This window comes from Cygnus atratus, chromosome 3 (genome assembly GCF_013377495.2).
Source record: "Cygnus atratus isolate AKBS03 ecotype Queensland, Australia chromosome 3, CAtr_DNAZoo_HiC_assembly, whole genome shotgun sequence".
NCBI classification, from domain to species: Eukaryota; Metazoa; Chordata; class Aves; order Anseriformes; family Anatidae; genus Cygnus; species Cygnus atratus.
The window spans coordinates 119,166,122-119,183,983 of record NC_066364.1 but is presented as its reverse complement, the minus strand read 5'-3'; the positions used below and the strand labels follow the sequence as shown (position 1 = coordinate 119,183,983).

The following is a 17,862-nucleotide window of genomic DNA, read 5'->3' as shown; positions in this document are numbered from 1 at the left end:
TGAACATGTCAGCTGTCCTCTCATGTCATCACACTGGTAGTATCGTCATGTCCTGAGCCTTTTAAAATGGTAGGGATCTGGCTAGCAGTGTTTTGGAGGTAAATGCATGTGTGAGCAATCTTTTTTTCATATCTTACTACACATGAATTGCTGCTGTGTTGTTATGCTAAGCAGTTAGTTTCAACACAGATAATTTAGTTATTTTAGGGATGCCAGTGCCTACAGTTAATGGTGCAACTGATACGCTAAATCAGGTGAACATGCAGCTGCTTTGCAATAGTGTAACTTTGAACTGCTGCACACTTCTATTTGTAGGCTTGGTCAGGAATGTGGGGGGGGGGGATTTTTGTGTGTTTGGTTGTTGTTATTTTCACATTGAGGAAGGACTTCTTCACTGTCACAGCATGCCTTTAAAGCCTTTAAGGCATGCCAACTTGCATGGTTTTCCTTGGTGCTGAAAATTTATCCTTTAAGAGTCCAACAAGAAGCAGCAATGCCTTCAGGAAATTCTATTCCTTCTATCAGTGGGGCTCACCTGTTTTTCGTCACCATTGCCTGCCACCACATCACAATTTAATAGCAGCCCTTCCCTGAAGATACCAAAACTTCTGTGTATACACAAGTTTAAATAATCAGGGCAAAGTATGAATGGGGATATTATCATATTTGAGCTGTTGGAGTTCATATTTCTTTTGCAGGTCTGCCTCATTGCGTACATCTGTCAGTTTACAGTAAACCCCCTTGTTATTTCAGATCAATTCTTTCAAAGGGTGGCATCTTATATGTGAAGCTGAGAGCTGGGCAGCTCTCGTATAAGGAGGATCCCATGGGCTGGCGCAGTCTCTTAGCACAGACTGTTACCCACCGAAACTCTGAAGCTCGAGCATTCAAGGTATGGCTTCCAAACTGTTTCTCTGGCTGGTGCAGAGCAACACTGAGACCTCTACTAACAGACAGCATGGCACATACAGCTGAAAGCTGGTAAAACTTTGTTAAAAAGAGGTCTAGCAGTAAAGTGATGTCACCTCAGAGGCGTGTCCAAGGACAGGCTGGCAGGGAAATGGGAATGCCACCTCTGGAAAGGCTGAGGGAAGCACAGCAGGTCATGCTGTGTTACTTATTTCCAGCAGATAGCTCTGCCACCAGGTTATGAGTACTGAAGTTATTTGCTTGAGGGAGAGGAAGTCTGGTGTCTTTCACAGGGCATGGGATGAGCTTAGGCCAAAAGCAACCATGCAAATGTATGTTTGTCATGGACAGACAGAAACATTGGGCAGATTTTGCCCATGATATGCTTTACATAGGTTGCAATGTTTTCATTTAAATGCTGGGGAAGGAAAGGATGGGTATAAATTGCTATTTCATTTGCGTGATAAACCAAAAAGTTCAATTTAAGAGTATGTTTTGATCTATTTTTTAGCCAGAAGCAATTTCAGCTTTCACTTCTGATCCTGCTTTGTTTTCGTTCGCTGATTATTTTTGCAAACCAACTGTGAACATGGGCCAGGTATGATGTCTAGATGTGGACTAGCACAGTTTCTCGTTTTCATGAACAAAAGGTGGGGAAAATCTGAGTTTAAATGAGAAGAACAGAAATCCGTCCTTCAGGTAGTGGGGATGGGGAATATTCTAAGGGATGTTTTGCAGTTCAAAGGTGCAGAACAGTGTTAATCTTGTAGGTGTTGTTATTTTTCCATTGGTTAGGTTTGTGAAGTTATAAAATAAGAGTTGTGTTGCGTTCATTGCAGAATGTGTTTAACAAATACCCAGAGCCCTGTTTGCTGTCCTGCAGCATTTAGGTGGAGTCACTCCAGGAGGGTTAGGGGTTTGCACTGTATTTCTCTGCACAAAATGGCTTAAGGGATGGAGTAAAATACAACTGTGTTATGCCTAGTTTTAATAAGCACGAGAATGAAAGCAAGCTGTGTCGCATTGTTAGCTATTATTAATTTATGGAATGTCAGTGGATGGGTTAACTTTAATGGAAGGAAATGCAAGTAATGTAAGAACTTGAAATAAATTGTACCTAGCATGTGCACTTTGTAAAACATGTGTCTTTTATCAGAAACAGGAAATCCTGGATCTTTTCTCTTCAATTCTTTATGAGTGTGTTACCCAAGAAAATCCAGAGATGCTGCCCACATACATAGCTATAGATCAGGTGGAGTAAATACCATTTTTTATTTATTTATTTATTTTAACTATGCTTAGGCATAAGAGTATTGTTTGTTGCGTGCAGTTTTACAGAGAACAGAAAGGAAGAACAGGGCATACATTAGTGAGCTTGCAAGGAGACAGCAGCAATTTTAAAAGCAAATTGGAAAATAGTCTAAGGTTGCAAAAACTGTAAGTAATTCTTGTGTAAACAAGAAACATTAGCTGGCAGTTCTTCTAAGTAGGTGCTCAGAAGGGGAGCCCCTGGAGTTGAGGGGTATTTAGGATTTCTTTACTTTGTGTTTATGACAGCAACATTTCTTTCCTCCTCCAGTTCCTATTCTCACAGTGACTTTGTATTTCCTCTCTACTAGGCTGTGAGGAGATTAGAAAGAAGAGAAATGTCCGAGACGTTTGAGCTGTGGCAGATAAAGCTGGTGTTAGAATTTTTCAGTTCCAGAAGTCACCAGGAGAGGATGAGCAGGAATCCAAACCGGGGACTCTTCATGAACTCTGAATTTTTGCCTGTGATGAAGTGCACTATCGATAACACACTGGATCAGTGGCTTCAAGGTATAGAGCAGATGACTTTAATCCTAAAGCTGCGGTCACAATTCAGCATTCTTGTCTTCTTACTCATCTGTATTCCCAAAGCCCCAGGTTGACTTTTGCATCAAAAGTACTGAAAAATTATAACTGAAGGGAAGATAATGGATGTTAGCATAAAACAACTTCTTTGCCTTGTATTTTAGCCTTAGGAACATGTATCACATACCTGAGACAAAAATTTTGTTTTCAGAATTGAGGGGAAGACTTCAGTAACAGTTTACATAAAGAGGTCTAAAGTCATGCTAATGTACTGCTGCTTTGTAACTGTCTCTTTCGTATCTTGCCTACCAATGTATTGCTTAGGCTTTCTTTAACTTGCTACTGGAAGTCAGTCAGGGAAATACTGGATTGTTTTAATCTGTTTACCTCATAGATGGCTAAATAGAATTGTTAATATAAGCTTCAGTTACTGCCCTCAAAACCATTGTTCCTTCATTTATTTTTTGAGTCTTAGAAATATTACCACAAAAAAAAAAGCATAAAAGCTGAAGTGTTCTCTGACTGCCTAGTGATACTGCAATTTGAAAAAAAAATAATCTAGTGATATTATGAATTATGCATGATGGCTATATTGCATGAAAAGTTTAATTACCATTGAATTCTATTGTGCTATGCAGGGAAAATGCTTTCCTAGTATTTCATTGGGAGAGTTTTCTGGGAGCAAGAGCGAGGGATGACCACAGCAGATAGGGGGTGTAGGGTAAAAGCTGGCCATGGCAGAAGGAAAGAGGTTTACAGACAAACCCTTAGCCCACCTTCTGTGGGGAGATGGAGATTCTTTCAACAGGCTCCTCCTGATGAAATACTGTTGTCAGGCTTTTCTGTTTCCACCCTCACATGCTCCCTAAATTTCATCAGTGTGTCTTATATGTTATAGCTGGAGGGGATGTCTCCCTGCATTCCTACTTAAGCGGGCAGCCTACAGATGAATCTCAACTGAGCATGCTGGCTTGCTTCCTTATTTACCACTCTGTCCCAACGCCAGGGCAGCTGGCAGCTGGAGGCTTGGAAGGTAAGGCTGGAGTGTGAGACAGCACTCTGAACTTACGTGGACAGATGCTTTTGGGTTTGGTCTTGTGTACTGAATGGAGTACACCCTGTAAATTAGGTGACAGTGGGTGTTTCCTTTGAAAGCTGCTACGTTGATTTTTACTCTTGGTTAATTGCCTTGAATGTGAACATAGACGGTAGAGAGTTTATGCAGGAGTGGAGAAGCCAGAATTAGCCAATACGAAGAAGTCTTGGCTTTCATCTGGCCTGCAGGAAACAATATCCTCACAGGCAGCAGAACCAGATAAGACGGCCTGTGGCAGGGGAAAGCATTTATCTTGTTAGGCTAGCCGTGTCCTGAATGTCCTTAAATCTCTTTCCTGTAAGTACCTTGTCACAGCGATTACTTTTTCTTCCAGGTTTCCAATGGTAATCTATTTTGGGATGCAGAGAACTCCTGGGCCCTTTCTTAGGCAGCTTTTCTTTTGCCCTCCGTCAGTCCAACCTGGGGAAATACCAGTCCGCCTCCGCTTGCCTCAGGAGTGACTTGGTTTCTCAGGTTGCAAAAGAAATGCAGCTGGGCTTTGATTTGGGGAACTCTGTGGCTTGCTCAGGGGTGTGAAATGAATGTCACTACCTCAGTGGTGAAAGGAATCTGTTGCTGAAAGCGACGGCCCCTGGCCCAGGAGTCCTGTGCAGGCCATGGCATCCAGGCTAAGGCATCTCCTCTTGAATGTTTTCTGGTCAAGTGACTGGGTATCTGTTCAGGTCAAAAGGCATTCATGGAAATCCTGTTTTTCTGTGTCCTCTCTCCCTGTTACAAGCCTCTGTTTTGGGAGTTCCTGGCCATATTAATCAAATTTGGCATTTCTTAAAATTCTGTTATAAAAACTTACATTTTGACTCACGTTGCAACAAAATTAGTAGCGCATCTCCAGAAATACACCATGAACCCTGGCTGACTCTTTTTACTCTCTTGTTAGTTTCTTTACTGGGCAAGTGTTACACCAGTATGCAATAATTTTATTTCGTTCTATGATCTCTTTAGGAAGCACAAACTTCTCTGAGCTGCTTTTGAAGTTCAAGCAGTTGAACATGCCGGTTCGTGCGTTACTAAGGCTCGCTCCTCTGTTGCTTAGAAATCCACAGTCCATGGTGCTGTAATTACACTGGCATGGAAGTCTGCAGCATTCATTTTACATGAGGTTACTGAACGACAGAGCCAGTGTGTTGTTCCATGCTATTCAAAAACATACAGGTAAAATGTACTTAATTCTGTAACTTCACAAACAACTCGAACTTCAAACTTGTCCCCAGATGTGGTGACTATGACCGGGAGTTATTTATAAATTGCTACATGAATAAAAAGACTTGTGTAAAAGTGAACTAATAATAAATTTACTTTTGTAACTAAAGATTATTTTCAGATGCATCTTTTGTGGTGAATTCTGAAAAGACCTTGGCTGAGAACCATATAATTTCCCTTTGTTTTTTTTTATAGCTTCTTTGTTTGTGATGTATCTTAATCCACTTCCATGAGGTACAGTAGATTTTAGGAGACAGGCAGCGCAAAAGATGCCAAACTTGCTTTTCCTCTTGGGTCTCAGGCTGGAAGGGAAAGCAAGCCACGTGCCATGCCGCTCACATCTTGCCAAGTATGCTTTTCAAGAACTGGCATGATCTTTCAGTCTTTCTTTTTATTTTTTTTTTATTTTTTTGTCTCATAAATGCTACTGTACATCTCTTCCATAAGCACTCCATGAGTCTAAATTGTTTTGCTCCCACTCTTAAGTGATATACTCAATACTGCACTGTTTACATCTTTTCTTTTTCTTTTCTGATCTTTGTTCTGCAATTAGTCAGTTGCTGCTGAGAAAACACCTGCCTCCACTATGTTACGTTACGTCTGGGCAAGAACTGAAACTTGTTACAGATGATTTAAATAATTGGGCATTCGTTTGTGTTTCCTTCATCTCTCCTATGATGCCTTATGTATTTCCCCAGAGTACTGAACTTGGAGCACGGCTGTGTCTATATTTGTTCTGGGCAGACAAGTCACTTAATTTTTCATAAAACAGGTGGAGTTACTCCAATAAAAGCAGCCAGAGGTTGAATGATTACTACTAGAAAAGCAGCCAGAGCCAAGTTGTTGGACTTGCTTATTCTGAAATTTCAAATTTGATCTTTTTCTGTGGGACTTATGCTCATCTCGATCCCCTTTTTTCCTAACCCTTGAGTAGGGGAGCCAGAGGGCCTTAGGGAGGGGAGAAATGGATGAAGACAACTAGGAGTGATCATGAAGAAAGCAAGAAATAGAAAAAAATGTACAAACTTTCTCAACGTTATTAAAAACAACATTTGACTATTAAACAAGGGTTTCAGTGGCTTTAAGATGGCCTGAAGCAAGGACCTGCATACCAGCCAGGTCGAGCTGATGACAAATCCCAACCCCTCCCCTTTTTAAAGCTGTTCAGAAGTTGATCTAATTTCCTTGGGCACCCACTGTAGGAAAGTCGGAGTTCTGTTCCAAGGGAGGTTAACCACCACGATGGACAAAGCACAAAACTCAAACGCAGCTGCCCTGGAGCCGCAGCTCAGGCACAAGCCGCCTTCCCTAACCTATCTGTGGGCTGCACAGCTCCTCGTGTTGGCAATAGGAAGCAAGCGGCTGGATTTTCTCCACTGCACCGAGTGGCCCAGGGCTGCCTGATTCCCCTGGTCCCACTGCTGGCTCCAGCCCCCCAGCTCCAGAGGTCAGAGCAGGGTTGCAGAAGAGGATGAGCCTGACACAGCGCGTTCACGGGTGGAGCAGCAAGGGCAAGAGGAAACCAGATGTGTCCTGAGGGAAGTTCCTGCCCAGAGTGTGCGGGGAGGTGGCTCAATCCTGGGGGCAAGGACGTGCAGCTGAGATTTGGGAGAGGAGAGGGGAGCACCTCGCAGCACCTCTCTGACAGCTGGAAACCAGAGGCATTGGGGTTTAGTTTGCTGGAAAAGAAAAGCAAAACCCACCTACTCTAAAGACACCTCCTTTGTTGTGTGAGTGAAATAAACCATTAAGAAAGAAGCGTGGAAAGCCCCGCTTCTCTCACTTGACATCAAGCCACGCTGTCCTGCCTGCTGGAGTCCCGTGTTGGTGGCTGCCACCCGAGCCACCTGGGTGCCTGTGCTCCCCCACTTGCCCAACTTAGCCTGACCTGCTGCCTTCCCGGGACTGCAGCTCAGGCCAGGCCCTGGGGTGCAGAAAGAGCCCGTGCCCCTGGGGCCTGAGGTGCCTCGGATGTCCTCAGGGTGCTTTTTGAAACCTTTAGCCAGAGCACATTGCTCAAGCTAACTCACTTTGGGAAACGAAGCTCTGGGACATTCTTGGTTTTGGTTCTGCCCTTCGTGCTCCTGCAGTGTCTGCCCACAGGAGGTTTACACAGGGCAGACATCAACACCTGATGCTTGCCCGTCGGCAAGGTGTGGAGCTGTGATTGGCAGTGAGGAAGGCTGTGGCAGATACCCTTACTACTGCCTGTAACACGTACCTGGGGGTGCACAGGCTTCAGCCCCTGGTTGCAGCTTGGGGAAGTTTTTCTTCCTCCTAAATTGCAGAAATGTGACGCATCAAACACTCACTTCCCAAAGCAAATAAACCCGTGCTTTCCCCAGCTCCCCGCCCGCGGCTTTATGAGGACAAACATTGTGTTAGCCTAAAGCCCACACCGCAAATAAACAAAAGAATCGCATGGGATTAGCTGCTACTTCCTTTGCCTTGTGCATGCTGGGGGTGGAAAGAGCATACAGCAAAAACGCTGGACTTCAAGAGACAATCCTGAACGGGTGGCATGCCGGTGCCCATCTCTCTGCTGTGTGATGGGTGAGGTTTTGGGCACGGGCACGGTGCCCGCAGCCTGTGTCCCCCTCTGGTCGCGGTGGCACCAGAGACCAGCGTGGGCAGATGCCACTCCAGCTGACCACGCACTGAAACCAAAAAGCAAAGGCGGTTTGGAGCCAGCCTGCGCAGGGAGGTGCCATGTGCGGCAGAGGTGAGGATGCTCGCGGGTCCCCCTGCGCCAGCAGCCCGGCCCGGGGGCTGCCTGCAGTCGCTCAGCCTCGGGAAGGAAGGCGAGCGCGTGGGTGTGCGTGTGTGTGTGAGCCTCTCTCGAGCTGCATGAAGCCTAGAGGCTTCCTGTTTCCTTTTTAAGGTTTAACAGAATTTGAAAGCAGCCACCGCCACGACCTGGACCAATGATCTGGGCAGAGCGGCGGGGGAGTTTCGGCTTGGCGTCTCTGGCGCCCGTTACGAATGCCAGCCTCGCTCCCGGCCCACGTGGAGCCCACGCTCGCTCCCGGTGCCTGCTCCGCTGGCCGGCCAGGGTAAGGTGCTGCTTGCTGCGGGGGACAGATCTTTGCAAGCCGTTTAAAACGCTGAGCGTGGTTCCTTTGTCTGCTGGTCATCTCAATTGCACTTTAATGCACGTTATCTGCTGCAATTTAAATTGCAAAAGTGCGTATAAGTGGTTTTTGCAATGCCTGTGATCCTCGTGCTGCTGTTTGCTGCTTGGGCTGGGCTCTGCCCTCAGCTCAGGGTGCATTATATGAATTTTGTGTTTAAATTGCAAGCAGTCTGCTTGTGGGTGCTGTGGTGATGCAGTTGGGGGAGTGGGGTTTGGAGGGGCACGGCAGGGAGCTGGGTTTGGAGGAGCTGGGGGTCCCTCCCTGCACAGCTGGGGCCACCCGAGGTGTCCGGGGCTCTTCCCCGTCTCCTTCCCACATCTGGCACAGCCGGGGACCGCAGCCAGGCTGCCTCAAACTGTGGGCTGACATCCACAGGGCTTGGTCACCATTCTGGGGGGGGTTTCACACAGTGTTCACCACCTCTTTGCGTGCTTTCCCCTGGACTTTGGGTGAGGACCGGGGGGCAGCATTCAGGGCCTCTTTCTTTTCTTCCTTTTCTTCTTTTTCTCATGTTTGAATTCCTGGCGCTGAGGGAGAGGTGAGCACACGGTGACCCCAGCCACAGCGGGCCCCTCAGCGTCACCCAGCACCCATCACGTGGCGGCCCCCACACCCTCCCTGCCCCAAAACCACAGCTTTTCCCTTGGCTTTTCCCCTCCTGCAGCCTCCTATCGCCCCGCGGGGGCCACTGGATCCCTATTGCTGTGTGGCTGCTGGAGCGCGGCGCCTTTTCAAAACCCAGCCGGCCCAATCGGCGCCTTCTTCCCCCCAAAGTTCCCTTTTTCGGGTGGCGCACCCACTGCCCCGCCGGTTTTTTGGCAACAGTGACCTCTGTCGGCACCGCCACCTGGCCCCGCTGCCACCCTCCAGTCACCCATGCCTCCACCCTGGCCCACGGCCTCGCTCCCCCGTGGTGTCCTCAGCAGAAATGGGGAGAATCACTCAAATAGTGGGGAAAACAGTAGCGGGGAGCGATCCCGGCTTGCGTCGGGTGAGCGAGCGTCACCTCGCGTCCAAATTGGCCCCGGCACGTAATCGTGCGCCGAAGCCTCTTGCAGCCGGGGCAGGGATTTCGGTAAACACACATGCTGGGGAGCAGCTGCTAGTGATGATCAGAACCGGAGAAAAGTTACCGAAAGGTCTCCCGAGGACAGCCCAAAAACTGAAAACCTGGCGGGGATTTAATTTGTGAGCAGCGTGGCTCAGCCTCCGTGACTCATGTAAATAGCAATGTTACAACCAGTGACTAATCCTGATAGCACTTTCTGTGAATGTTTAATCTCCATTCAAGTTTCAGATGAGTATTTTTTACAATTAAAATATATATATACGGGTGATTTTACGGGAAAGAGGTGAAGGAAAGGTTTGAGCTGCACAGGGCACCAGCTTGGGGCCACTTTTGGGCGTGCTCAGCCCCTGGAAGCAGTCCCCCCTGCCTTCCTGAGCTCTGCTCTCACATCTGGGAGATGGCAGCGGCTGTCCCTGGCCCTGCACACCCGGGCACGGGGTTTGGGCAGTCTGGAAGGTGCTGGAAGCAGGAGGGAGAGCACGAATATCACCGCCTGATCTGGCGTGCGCACAGCACAGCATGGCAAGGTGCTGGGGATGCGGCTACATAGCCAGCATCAGTCCCACTTGTGCTCCCTCCAGCTGTTAAATCCTGCACCCACACTCCTGCAGCGGGGCTGGCCGGGTGCATGCCATGCTGTGCCGTGCCATGCTGTGTCACACCGTGCCGTGCCAGAGGTCCAGGCGCCACTCAGCAGTCAGGGGCCGTCCACAGGTGGCGGCGAGTTTTGGAGGAATGTCACGGCGCAGCGGGCCGGGGGAGTGACTCAGAGGCGCTTTAGGTCTCTGTGGTTTTTCTTTCATGGTTTTGCTGTGACTTAGCGACTTGTTTTTCGCTCCGCGGGAAGGCAGGTGCTGGCATGCCGGGCGGGCACTCACCGGACCCAGGCTTTGGTGGGCTGGGAAGGGTTTTGGACACAAGACTTGCACCAGCACATTGTCCATCCCACAGGATCCTGTCCAGCTGCAGGTTTCTGAATGAGGAGGGATTGATCCACTTGGTGCTGCAGCCTCCACTCTGATGGACAAACACCCCAGCGGTGCCAAAAATCCCGACCCAAGCTGGCGATGCCGCTTGCTGGGATGCTTCTGCAGCCCTTCCGCCCAGCAGGGGCTGCCAGGGAGCTGGGGCTGGGGGCCTCTGCTGCCAGAAACACCCACCAGCTTTACTTTTTCTTTGTTTGTTTTCTTCCCCAGATCTTCTTTTCTGGGTTTTGTTTTTATTTTTATTTTTTTTCTTCTGCCGAGCCTGCACACAGCAGGGCGTTCTCCCACCTCCCGCTGCACCCAGGGCACGCCGCCAGTGCTGCAAACTTTCCACCGGCTTCTTTTTTTTTTCTTTTCTTTTCTTTTTGGAAGGAAAATTGGATTTTTGACAGCGGCAAAAAAAATATTTACCAAAAAAAAACCAACAACCTAATTTTTGCAGCAAATGGTCTTTTCATAAAGCTCACCACGAAACATGCGCCTGCACACTGGAGGGGCTTGGGGGTTTCTGGCTAATGGCTGTTGAAGCTCTGCCAAAAAATGGCTTTTTCCACAGAGCTGATGATGACAACAAGGACTTTTTCTGTTTTTGTTGCAATATTTAGGGGGAAGGAGGCGGGAGAGCAGGACGAGTGTTCTCCAGACTGCGATGCATCCACACGTGCCACCCCCTCCTGCTCCCCGTGCCTGTCAGTGTTGCCATTTCACCCCTATAAATGAAATTTCACCTTTTTGTGATAACTCACAGTCAAAATGGCCCAAAATTATGATGTGGAGGGGGCAGGTGGAGGGGGGAGGCTCTGCCCCACCTGGGCCGGGATGCAGGAGCAATGCTCGCAGGGTGACTTCTCCCCGCAGGTAGGATCCTTCCCACCTGCTGGGTCCGCTGACATCACAGCCCTGCTTTTTGGGGTGATATCCAGGTGTTGCAGAGCATGGTGCGGCACGAGCAGAACAGTGGGGGCAGAAGGCACCGTGCTTGGATGCCTCCCACCTCAGCAGGTCCCGGGTTCACTTTGGGGCTCTCCATCCCTTGAGTTGCAGCCAAGCTGGCCACGGAACGGCACGGCACTTCCAGCGCAAGGCTCCACCGGCCACATATTGAAAGCATTAGGAGGGAGGGATCTGGTTCTGCTCCCTCTCCCTTTCCTCCCTCTCTCGGTGATGCAGTGGGCGCTGAGAACGGAGCCGCTTGGGCAGCAAGTGCACGTTCCCACAGCCCCTCGCAGCTGGCGAAAACCAAACTCTCCCAGCGAGCGCGGCTCCTTGGGCTGATATCCGAGAGCAAATGCAAGTGTGTCCAAAAACATCAAGCCCTACCCAATTAACCCTGTTCTCCTCTGCGCATCGCCACCGTGGCCAGGAGCATCTCGGCTGCAGCTCCGTTTGGGTAAGGGCTGCTGCCTGGTGCCGGCCCCCGGTTTTGAAGCAGGGTGGCTCTGAGCAGGGCTGGGGTTCGCTGATTCAGACAGCCCCTGCTTTGCAACCCCTCCGCCACCGCGTGACTAATTCCTGGACTCACTCTGAATCAGAGAGTAAAAACATGCCGGTAAGGCATTTTCGGGTCGGTTTATTTTCTTGAAACAAATAAGAACCGTACCCCTCGCTGTGCCCAAATTATGCAAAACAGGCATCAGCGGCAAGAAATGGGGCAGGCGTGGGGGGGAAACGTAACGGCAGCTGGGGGTGGCCCGGTTTTCGGGAGAAGCCCCCGGGAGCAGGGTGGGTGAGGGCAGTGGTGCTGTGCTGCAGCCACCACGTGCCCGTGGCTGCGCTGGGTTTCCCTGCCCTGTGGTTCCCGCGCCGTGCTGGAGGTAGCACGTGTTTGGGATGTGTTTTTTTCTTTCTTTTCCCTTCTCTTGCTTTTTAAAGAAATTAATTTATCCCCACAAAGCCTGATGTCAGCAACTTTTACTCCCTTCCACGCCTGACATTTAATAGGTCTTGTTTTGAATGGCAGAAAATATGGCTTAGTAGTTAAATAAGGCAGGAGAGGAAGAGAGGGAACGGCATCGCCAAGAGCAGTAAGATCAGCCAAACCGCAGCGAAGCGCGGAGCTGCTCTTCCCGCCCCTGCTGGGAGCTGCTTGCGATCGGGAGCCTCACTGCGGAGCTGCCGGCCCTGCCGCCCCGGGGACGCTCTCTGGCCCCGCCGTTTGCTTGCCCGGCTCCCACCCAGGGGTTTTGCTGCAAACCCTTGGAAACAAGACCTTTCCCAGGGCTTAGCCAAGCCCTGCGTGGCCTCCGCCTTCACCCCACATGGGAGCTTTCCCACTAGATTTGAAAACCAGAAGGCGTTCACCCTATTCCCATCCCCATTTCTGCCTTTAGGTCCCAGAAGGGCAGTCCCAGCCTGCAGTTTTCCATAGCAAAGGCCCTTTCTGATGAGAAAAAGCCCCAGTGTTTCCCAATGGGTGTAGCTGGCTGCCAGGGCGATGACCAGGGGCCGTGGGAAAGCCTCCCCATCCCTCTCCTCCCTATAAACCCCGCACGCTCCCGGCCCCATCCGCAGCCAGGAGCTGCAGCGAGGGAGCCCAGCAGGACGTGGTGCAGGAGCTTCAGAAAGGTGCGAGAGATCTGTGCGGGGCTGGGCACAACGGGACGGGCACTGCACCGAAATTACCCTCCCAGGGACACTGGTGCCCAGGTGCAGTGAGCAGAGGCTTCTCCTCTGGCTCTGGAGCACTGGCGGAGCATTCAGAAGGATGCAAAGGCTCAGCTCTGCTCTGCATCCCCCTTATTTCCTCACGGGGCTCAGCGCCTCTCCTTGATATTTAAGCATGAACGCTGTTTGGGCAAAAATTGTGCAGGTTTTGACTGTGAGCTCTTCCAGAAGAAGCTGAGAGCTCCAGCCTTTGTAATCCATCCCCACTGCAGCACTGCCACCCTGTGTGCTGCATCCCGCAGCCGAAGGGCAAGCCAGCTGGGGCAGCTTTCATTGCATCCAGCTGAAATCAGCTTTATGAAGGCAAAAGCGTGCTCGCGAGCGCGGGGGGAAGGCAGACATCCAGGCTAATGAAGATCCTTTCCCTCCGCAGGTGGCTGCGGGCCCCTGCTGGAACAGAAGGCGCCTGGGAGGCTTTCCAAGGAGCGCAGCGGGGATGCCGGTGGGGATGCCAGAGGTGCAGCGGGTGAGTTAGTGCCGGCAGCCCTGGCCTGGGCACAGTGGGCTTCTGCCCCCGGTTACATGTCTGGGACAGGGAGGGAAGCCAGCGGCGTCATGCAGGGCCAGCCCATGCAGGGCAGGGTGCAGGGACTCAAGATGGGAAATGAAGCCCAGCTCCTTACCTCCCGCAGTGGCACCGGAGGGGCCAGGGAGCGTGGCAGCAGCTCGTCTCTTCTGCGGGAAACACGAGTATTTTTGAGCCTGTGCACTTACAGTAAATGAAACTGGGTCTGTAATATCAGGGCCACGTGATGAGCACTTTTGGTAACTTGGCTCCTGCTCGAGCAAGAGGAGAGGAAAACCCCAGGGAGCGGCGGGGCGGAGGCAGGAGGTGCTGTGTCTCTCCGGGCAGGCACAGATGAGTCAGCGGGCTCGGCTCCATGGGGCAGCCATGGTCGTGGTCGTCATCCTGGCCATGGCCATGGTCATCCCTCGGTGCTGGCCCCACCGTGATGCTCTCCCTGCTGCTCCCTCTGAGACCTGTGCTGCGGCTGCTGATCTGGGCGCTGCGTAGATTTTGGGGCTGAAAGTGCTGCTTTGCGATGAGCTCAGCTTCTTCCCATGCCCCTATCCCCCCATGTCCCCGCAGCAGAGCCAGCCTCATGTCCAGCCACAGAGGGCAAGCGAGGATTTTGAGCACGGCACTTGCTAATCACAGCATCCCTGAGCGAACCACAAAAGCCACTTCGAGCCTGAGTGAGCGGTTGCATTGTGCTGACAAAAGGGGCGAGGGCAGCGCAGAGCTGCTGGCTGCTCCTCGCTGTGGTTTTTGATGGGATGGTGGGGAAGGGAAGGGAAAAGGGAAGGGAAAAAGGAAGGCGCAGCTCAGGCTGGGAGCCCCCGGCTAGGTTTCCCACACCTGAGCCGTGCCACAGCCCCGGGGCCATCCCGCAGGTTGGCAATGCTGTGCACCCTCCAAAATGAGGATTTCTTGATGATTTTAGCCTGGAGGGAATTAAAATAAATCCTCTGCATTAGACCAAAGCTGGGTATTTTGGAAATCAACTTCCTGCTGCCCTTGGGCTGTGGCAGGGCATCAGGGAGTGGCAGGGATGAGGACGTGTGCTTGGACCAGAGGCGGAGAAAACAGGAACCGCTTCTTCATGAGAATTTAAAGTGAAATCAGTTTAAAGAACTGAGACAGGCCAAAGGGTTGCAGCGAGGCAGGGCTGCTGGCAGCTCGCACAATTTCTCATCACCCAGCACCAGTTACAGGCAGAGGCTTCACTGACATCAGTCTGTCCTTCTGCAGTTTTTTGGGTGAAAGGGAAGCGGATTCGGGCCAGAACTGGAGCTCCGATTGTCACCAGTTCAGGCAGATTCCCTGCCCCGCTACCTCCCAAAACAAGCACATGGGTGCAGCTGGGCAGCCAGGCGTGCAATGCCCACATGGAAGAAGCAGGGGAAGGAAAGCTCAATGCTTGGTTTTTTGCCCCGCGTGCGGCCCAGTACCTCCTGCACCAGCCGGCTCTCTGCCGCTCCCCGGGCTTCATCCTGAACGTTTTTGGCCGTTGTCATCAAGGGCTCGGCCGGGAGGAGGCCGCTTGCCTCCGGCTTTGAGATTTGTGCTGAGCTGAGGCAACGCGAGCCAGGCTTGGTGCTGTCAGATTGCCCGGGAGATAGGGAAGCTGGAGGAGGAATCGCAACTCTTTTGTAACCGAGAGCACGGAAGCACGCGGGCGCCCCTTCGGCGCAGGGCTTTGCCCCAAGGCATTGCCCCTGCTCCACCTGCAGGCTACCAGCGCCCCGGGGCCCTTCAACTCGGGGGATTTTATTTTAGTGCTTAAAATTTGCTGTTTGGAACAAAGTCCCGGAAGGAAGACGGCTCCTGAGGTGCGTGCGCAGCGGGGAGGGAGTTCTCCCAAGCCTTACAACGAGGCGGGACTTCTCCCTGGCTGGTGTTGCAATTGCTAAATATTTTTTCCCACCTGTGACAGCAGATCTCATAGCTACATTTTCAAAACTCGGGTTCATCAACCACAGTGACAGATTTTACGGTCTAGCATGTAGGAACTTCAGTAATTTCACTCCCGTGTGGAGTATTTGTTTTTCAATGTTATAAAACTCCCATTTGCGGTAACGAGCTCCCTCTCTGCTGCCGGGCTCTCCTGCTGCAGGGCTTAGAAATCGGGTGCCTGCTGCTGGAAACATCAGCCCCCTGAGCCGCCCCGGCCCGTCTGGAGAGGGAATGGATGCAATTAAACTAAAGTGCTGAGCTGTGCTTCGCCATCGGCGACAGAGAGGTGCTCGCCACAGGGGAGCACGATTTCTGTTTGCAGGCTGGGGACTTCACAGCGATTTCTGGCAAAGAGCAGAGCGTGCGGTTCTCCTTCTGCTTCGCGTGCTGACCACAGCCTTAGGCAGTGAGAAGAAATGTACTTTCACACGCCGCCGGGTCGCCCGCCCCGCATGACAAGGAATTCCCAAAGCATGACAGTGAGTTAATGGCACGGCGCTGCAAAACCCCAATATCGCTTCTGTTACTTTCGTTATCACTCGCGAAATGAAGCGGCGCACAGCAGCGATGCGCAGTGATTCAGCAGAGCCCTGCCAGTGCCCGCTGCTCATCCTCCTGCCCCATCCTCCAGGCAGGGGAGGGGATGGGGGGGGGGGCAAAACCCTGTGGTTTGGCTTCTCCCATTGGCCTTTTTTTGCCCTTTTGTGAACCTAGGTTGTGGAAGCTGCTTGACATGGTGTGCTGAAGTGAATTATTGCCTTCGTTTTCTGATATTTGTATTTGCTGATACATTTGTTTTCTGATACATATAATTTCCAATACATACAATTTCTGATACATACATTTTCTGATACATATACTTTGTGATATATAGATTATTAACTAGTGAAGGAATGCTATGGACACCTCTCTGGATGCATTGTTCTAGTAGCCCTCACTTGTTACCAGGCTGTCAGATTTTAATCTTTTTTTATGGTCATTCATTTAAATTCCACAGAGCAGGCCTGTTTTTGCCTGACCAGGAATCTTCAAATAAGGGGCAGAATTTTATGTGCATGGAAGAAACGTGCATCAGCAGCGTTGGTGTGAGCCTCTCACCCACTCCTGCTTGAGGCTGTGCTCAGCCTCTTGGTGGAGGTTTTTTCCATCTGTTTGCAGGATGATTGGTGACTCAAAGTTCAGTCAACCTGCTTTTCACATGTGGCTGAGTGCTGGGCGAGCAATGCTCATACTGTTTTCTTGCTGCTCTCGGTAAGGTCTCCAGGTCTGTAATGGCTTCGGGCACCTGGGCATTACCCTCCCAACCCATGAGGATGGACGAGGAGTCTGCAGGGTGGGTCACGGCTCGTGTGGTCGCACCCAGACACCTGTGCCTTGCCCTGGGCACCAGCTGTACAAGGATCTGGGAGCAGGTTTTGCTGTTTGCCCCTGGGATGCCAAGCTGCTGCTTTGGAAGCCCACTGAGAGCAGGGGGTGCTCAGGCTCGCCATGGCCATCTCTGTTTCCATGTCTCCTCACCAGCACTTCTCCAGCCCATGCTGCTTCGCTGCTCCAGCCACCTGCGAGCTTTCAGTGTTTTCACAGAATACTTTGCTTTCATGTTTAAGAGGCTGGAGCGACTCCAAAGCAAACATTGCTAACCCAGAGATAAACAATCTGTGTTGTATAAAAGGCAGCAACCTTTTTCTTCCCCAAATTGCGGTGCTCAGCCTGGGTGAGCTGTGCTTTCCACCAGCAGCCCAGCAAAGCCTGAGAAGTGGCGGCGTCAGCACAGTGCCAACTGCAGAGCAGCCCTTCGGCCACGTGAACATCTGTCCCTTGGAGCTACGAGCAAATATTTCCTCCACCAACCTCTCCACCCCATCAGCTTTTTTGTTAGCAAAGTCAACATCACAGCTCAGGATTCCTTGGTCCAAGACCCTCAGCCAGTGTCCCAAAATCTGTGCTCCTCTTGGGCCCCATGTCTGTGCCGAAAAGCCACTGTGACCTCCTGGGGCTGCACAGAAAGTTGTTTTCTTTCTGGGTGCCCTGAATAAAAGCAGTAGATTAACCAATGGTGCCCAAAGGCTCACCATTTGTCCTTGTGTCATTGGCCAGGGGATGATTTGCAGATGAGAACGTAAGCATGGGAAGTTTGCTCGGCACAAGCTGGTTGCCTGCAGCTGTGCTCACACACAGCAGCAATGCCCCCTTCCAAGACGCTGCAGTGACCCAGCATGCTGGCCAAAATGGGGCTGAAGACATCACTGGTGGAGCCAGAGGGCATGGACAGCTTGCCACGATGATTTTCTGCTAGCAGCATTGCTACCCTGAAATAATAATAATAAACCGTAGAGATGGGCAATGAGCACTGTTCTCTCTGGCAGGAGCGGTGTGTAGCTTCCAACATACAAGGCAGCAGCAGAAGTGCTTAGGGTGGGTTATTTGGAAGGAGCTGGAGCAGGGCAGGGGCGTCCCGCAGGGGGGCAATGGCTCTGCGTGCTGGCCCCCCG

The 17,862-nt window shown here is 51.1% G+C and overlaps 2 protein-coding genes and 1 long non-coding RNA gene across 26 annotated transcripts in view; 2 read left to right on the top strand and 1 right to left on the bottom strand.

Moving 5' to 3' along the window:
- Nucleotides 1-5,168, top strand: part of ANAPC1 (anaphase promoting complex subunit 1) — a 36,119-nt gene extending 30,951 nt beyond the window's left edge. For all 4 annotated transcript variants that reach the window (XM_035565397.2, XM_035565395.2, XM_035565398.2 and 1 more), the window contains 6 exons: nucleotides 754-892; nucleotides 1,421-1,507; nucleotides 2,066-2,161; nucleotides 2,529-2,727; nucleotides 3,641-3,775; nucleotides 4,802-5,168. In XM_035565397.2, coding sequence (XP_035421290.1) covers nucleotides 754-892; nucleotides 1,421-1,507; nucleotides 2,066-2,161; nucleotides 2,529-2,727; nucleotides 3,641-3,775; nucleotides 4,802-4,917 — 772 coding nt within the window. In that variant the 3' untranslated portion in view covers nucleotides 4,918-5,168. The remainder of the gene's footprint in view (nucleotides 1-753; nucleotides 893-1,420; nucleotides 1,508-2,065; nucleotides 2,162-2,528; nucleotides 2,728-3,640; nucleotides 3,776-4,801) is intronic.
- A 2,285-nt stretch (nucleotides 5,169-7,453) lies between these two features.
- LOC118257426 (uncharacterized) overlaps nucleotides 7,454-17,862 on the top strand; it is a 28,115-nt gene continuing 17,706 nt past the window's right edge. For 4 of the 21 annotated variants that reach the window (XR_004781575.2, XR_004781573.2, XR_004781574.2 and 1 more), the window contains exons 1-3: nucleotides 7,466-7,781; nucleotides 7,941-8,112; nucleotides 13,286-13,378. Coding sequence is in view for 4 of the 21 variants with exons in the window: in XM_050709438.1 (XP_050565395.1) it covers nucleotides 7,769-7,781; nucleotides 13,286-13,378; nucleotides 17,109-17,356 (354 nt within the window). In the remaining 17 variants the exon portion in view is untranslated. The other 17 variants (XR_004781566.2, XR_004781564.2, XR_004781562.2 and 14 more) reach the window with 17 other exon arrangements.
- LOC126913221 (uncharacterized) lies at nucleotides 13,531-15,521 on the bottom strand. The gene is made up of 2 exons (XR_007707944.1): nucleotides 14,866-15,521; nucleotides 13,531-13,919 (listed from the first exon to the last, which is right to left on the bottom strand). It is a non-coding gene; the product is annotated as an uncharacterized LOC126913221 (long non-coding RNA).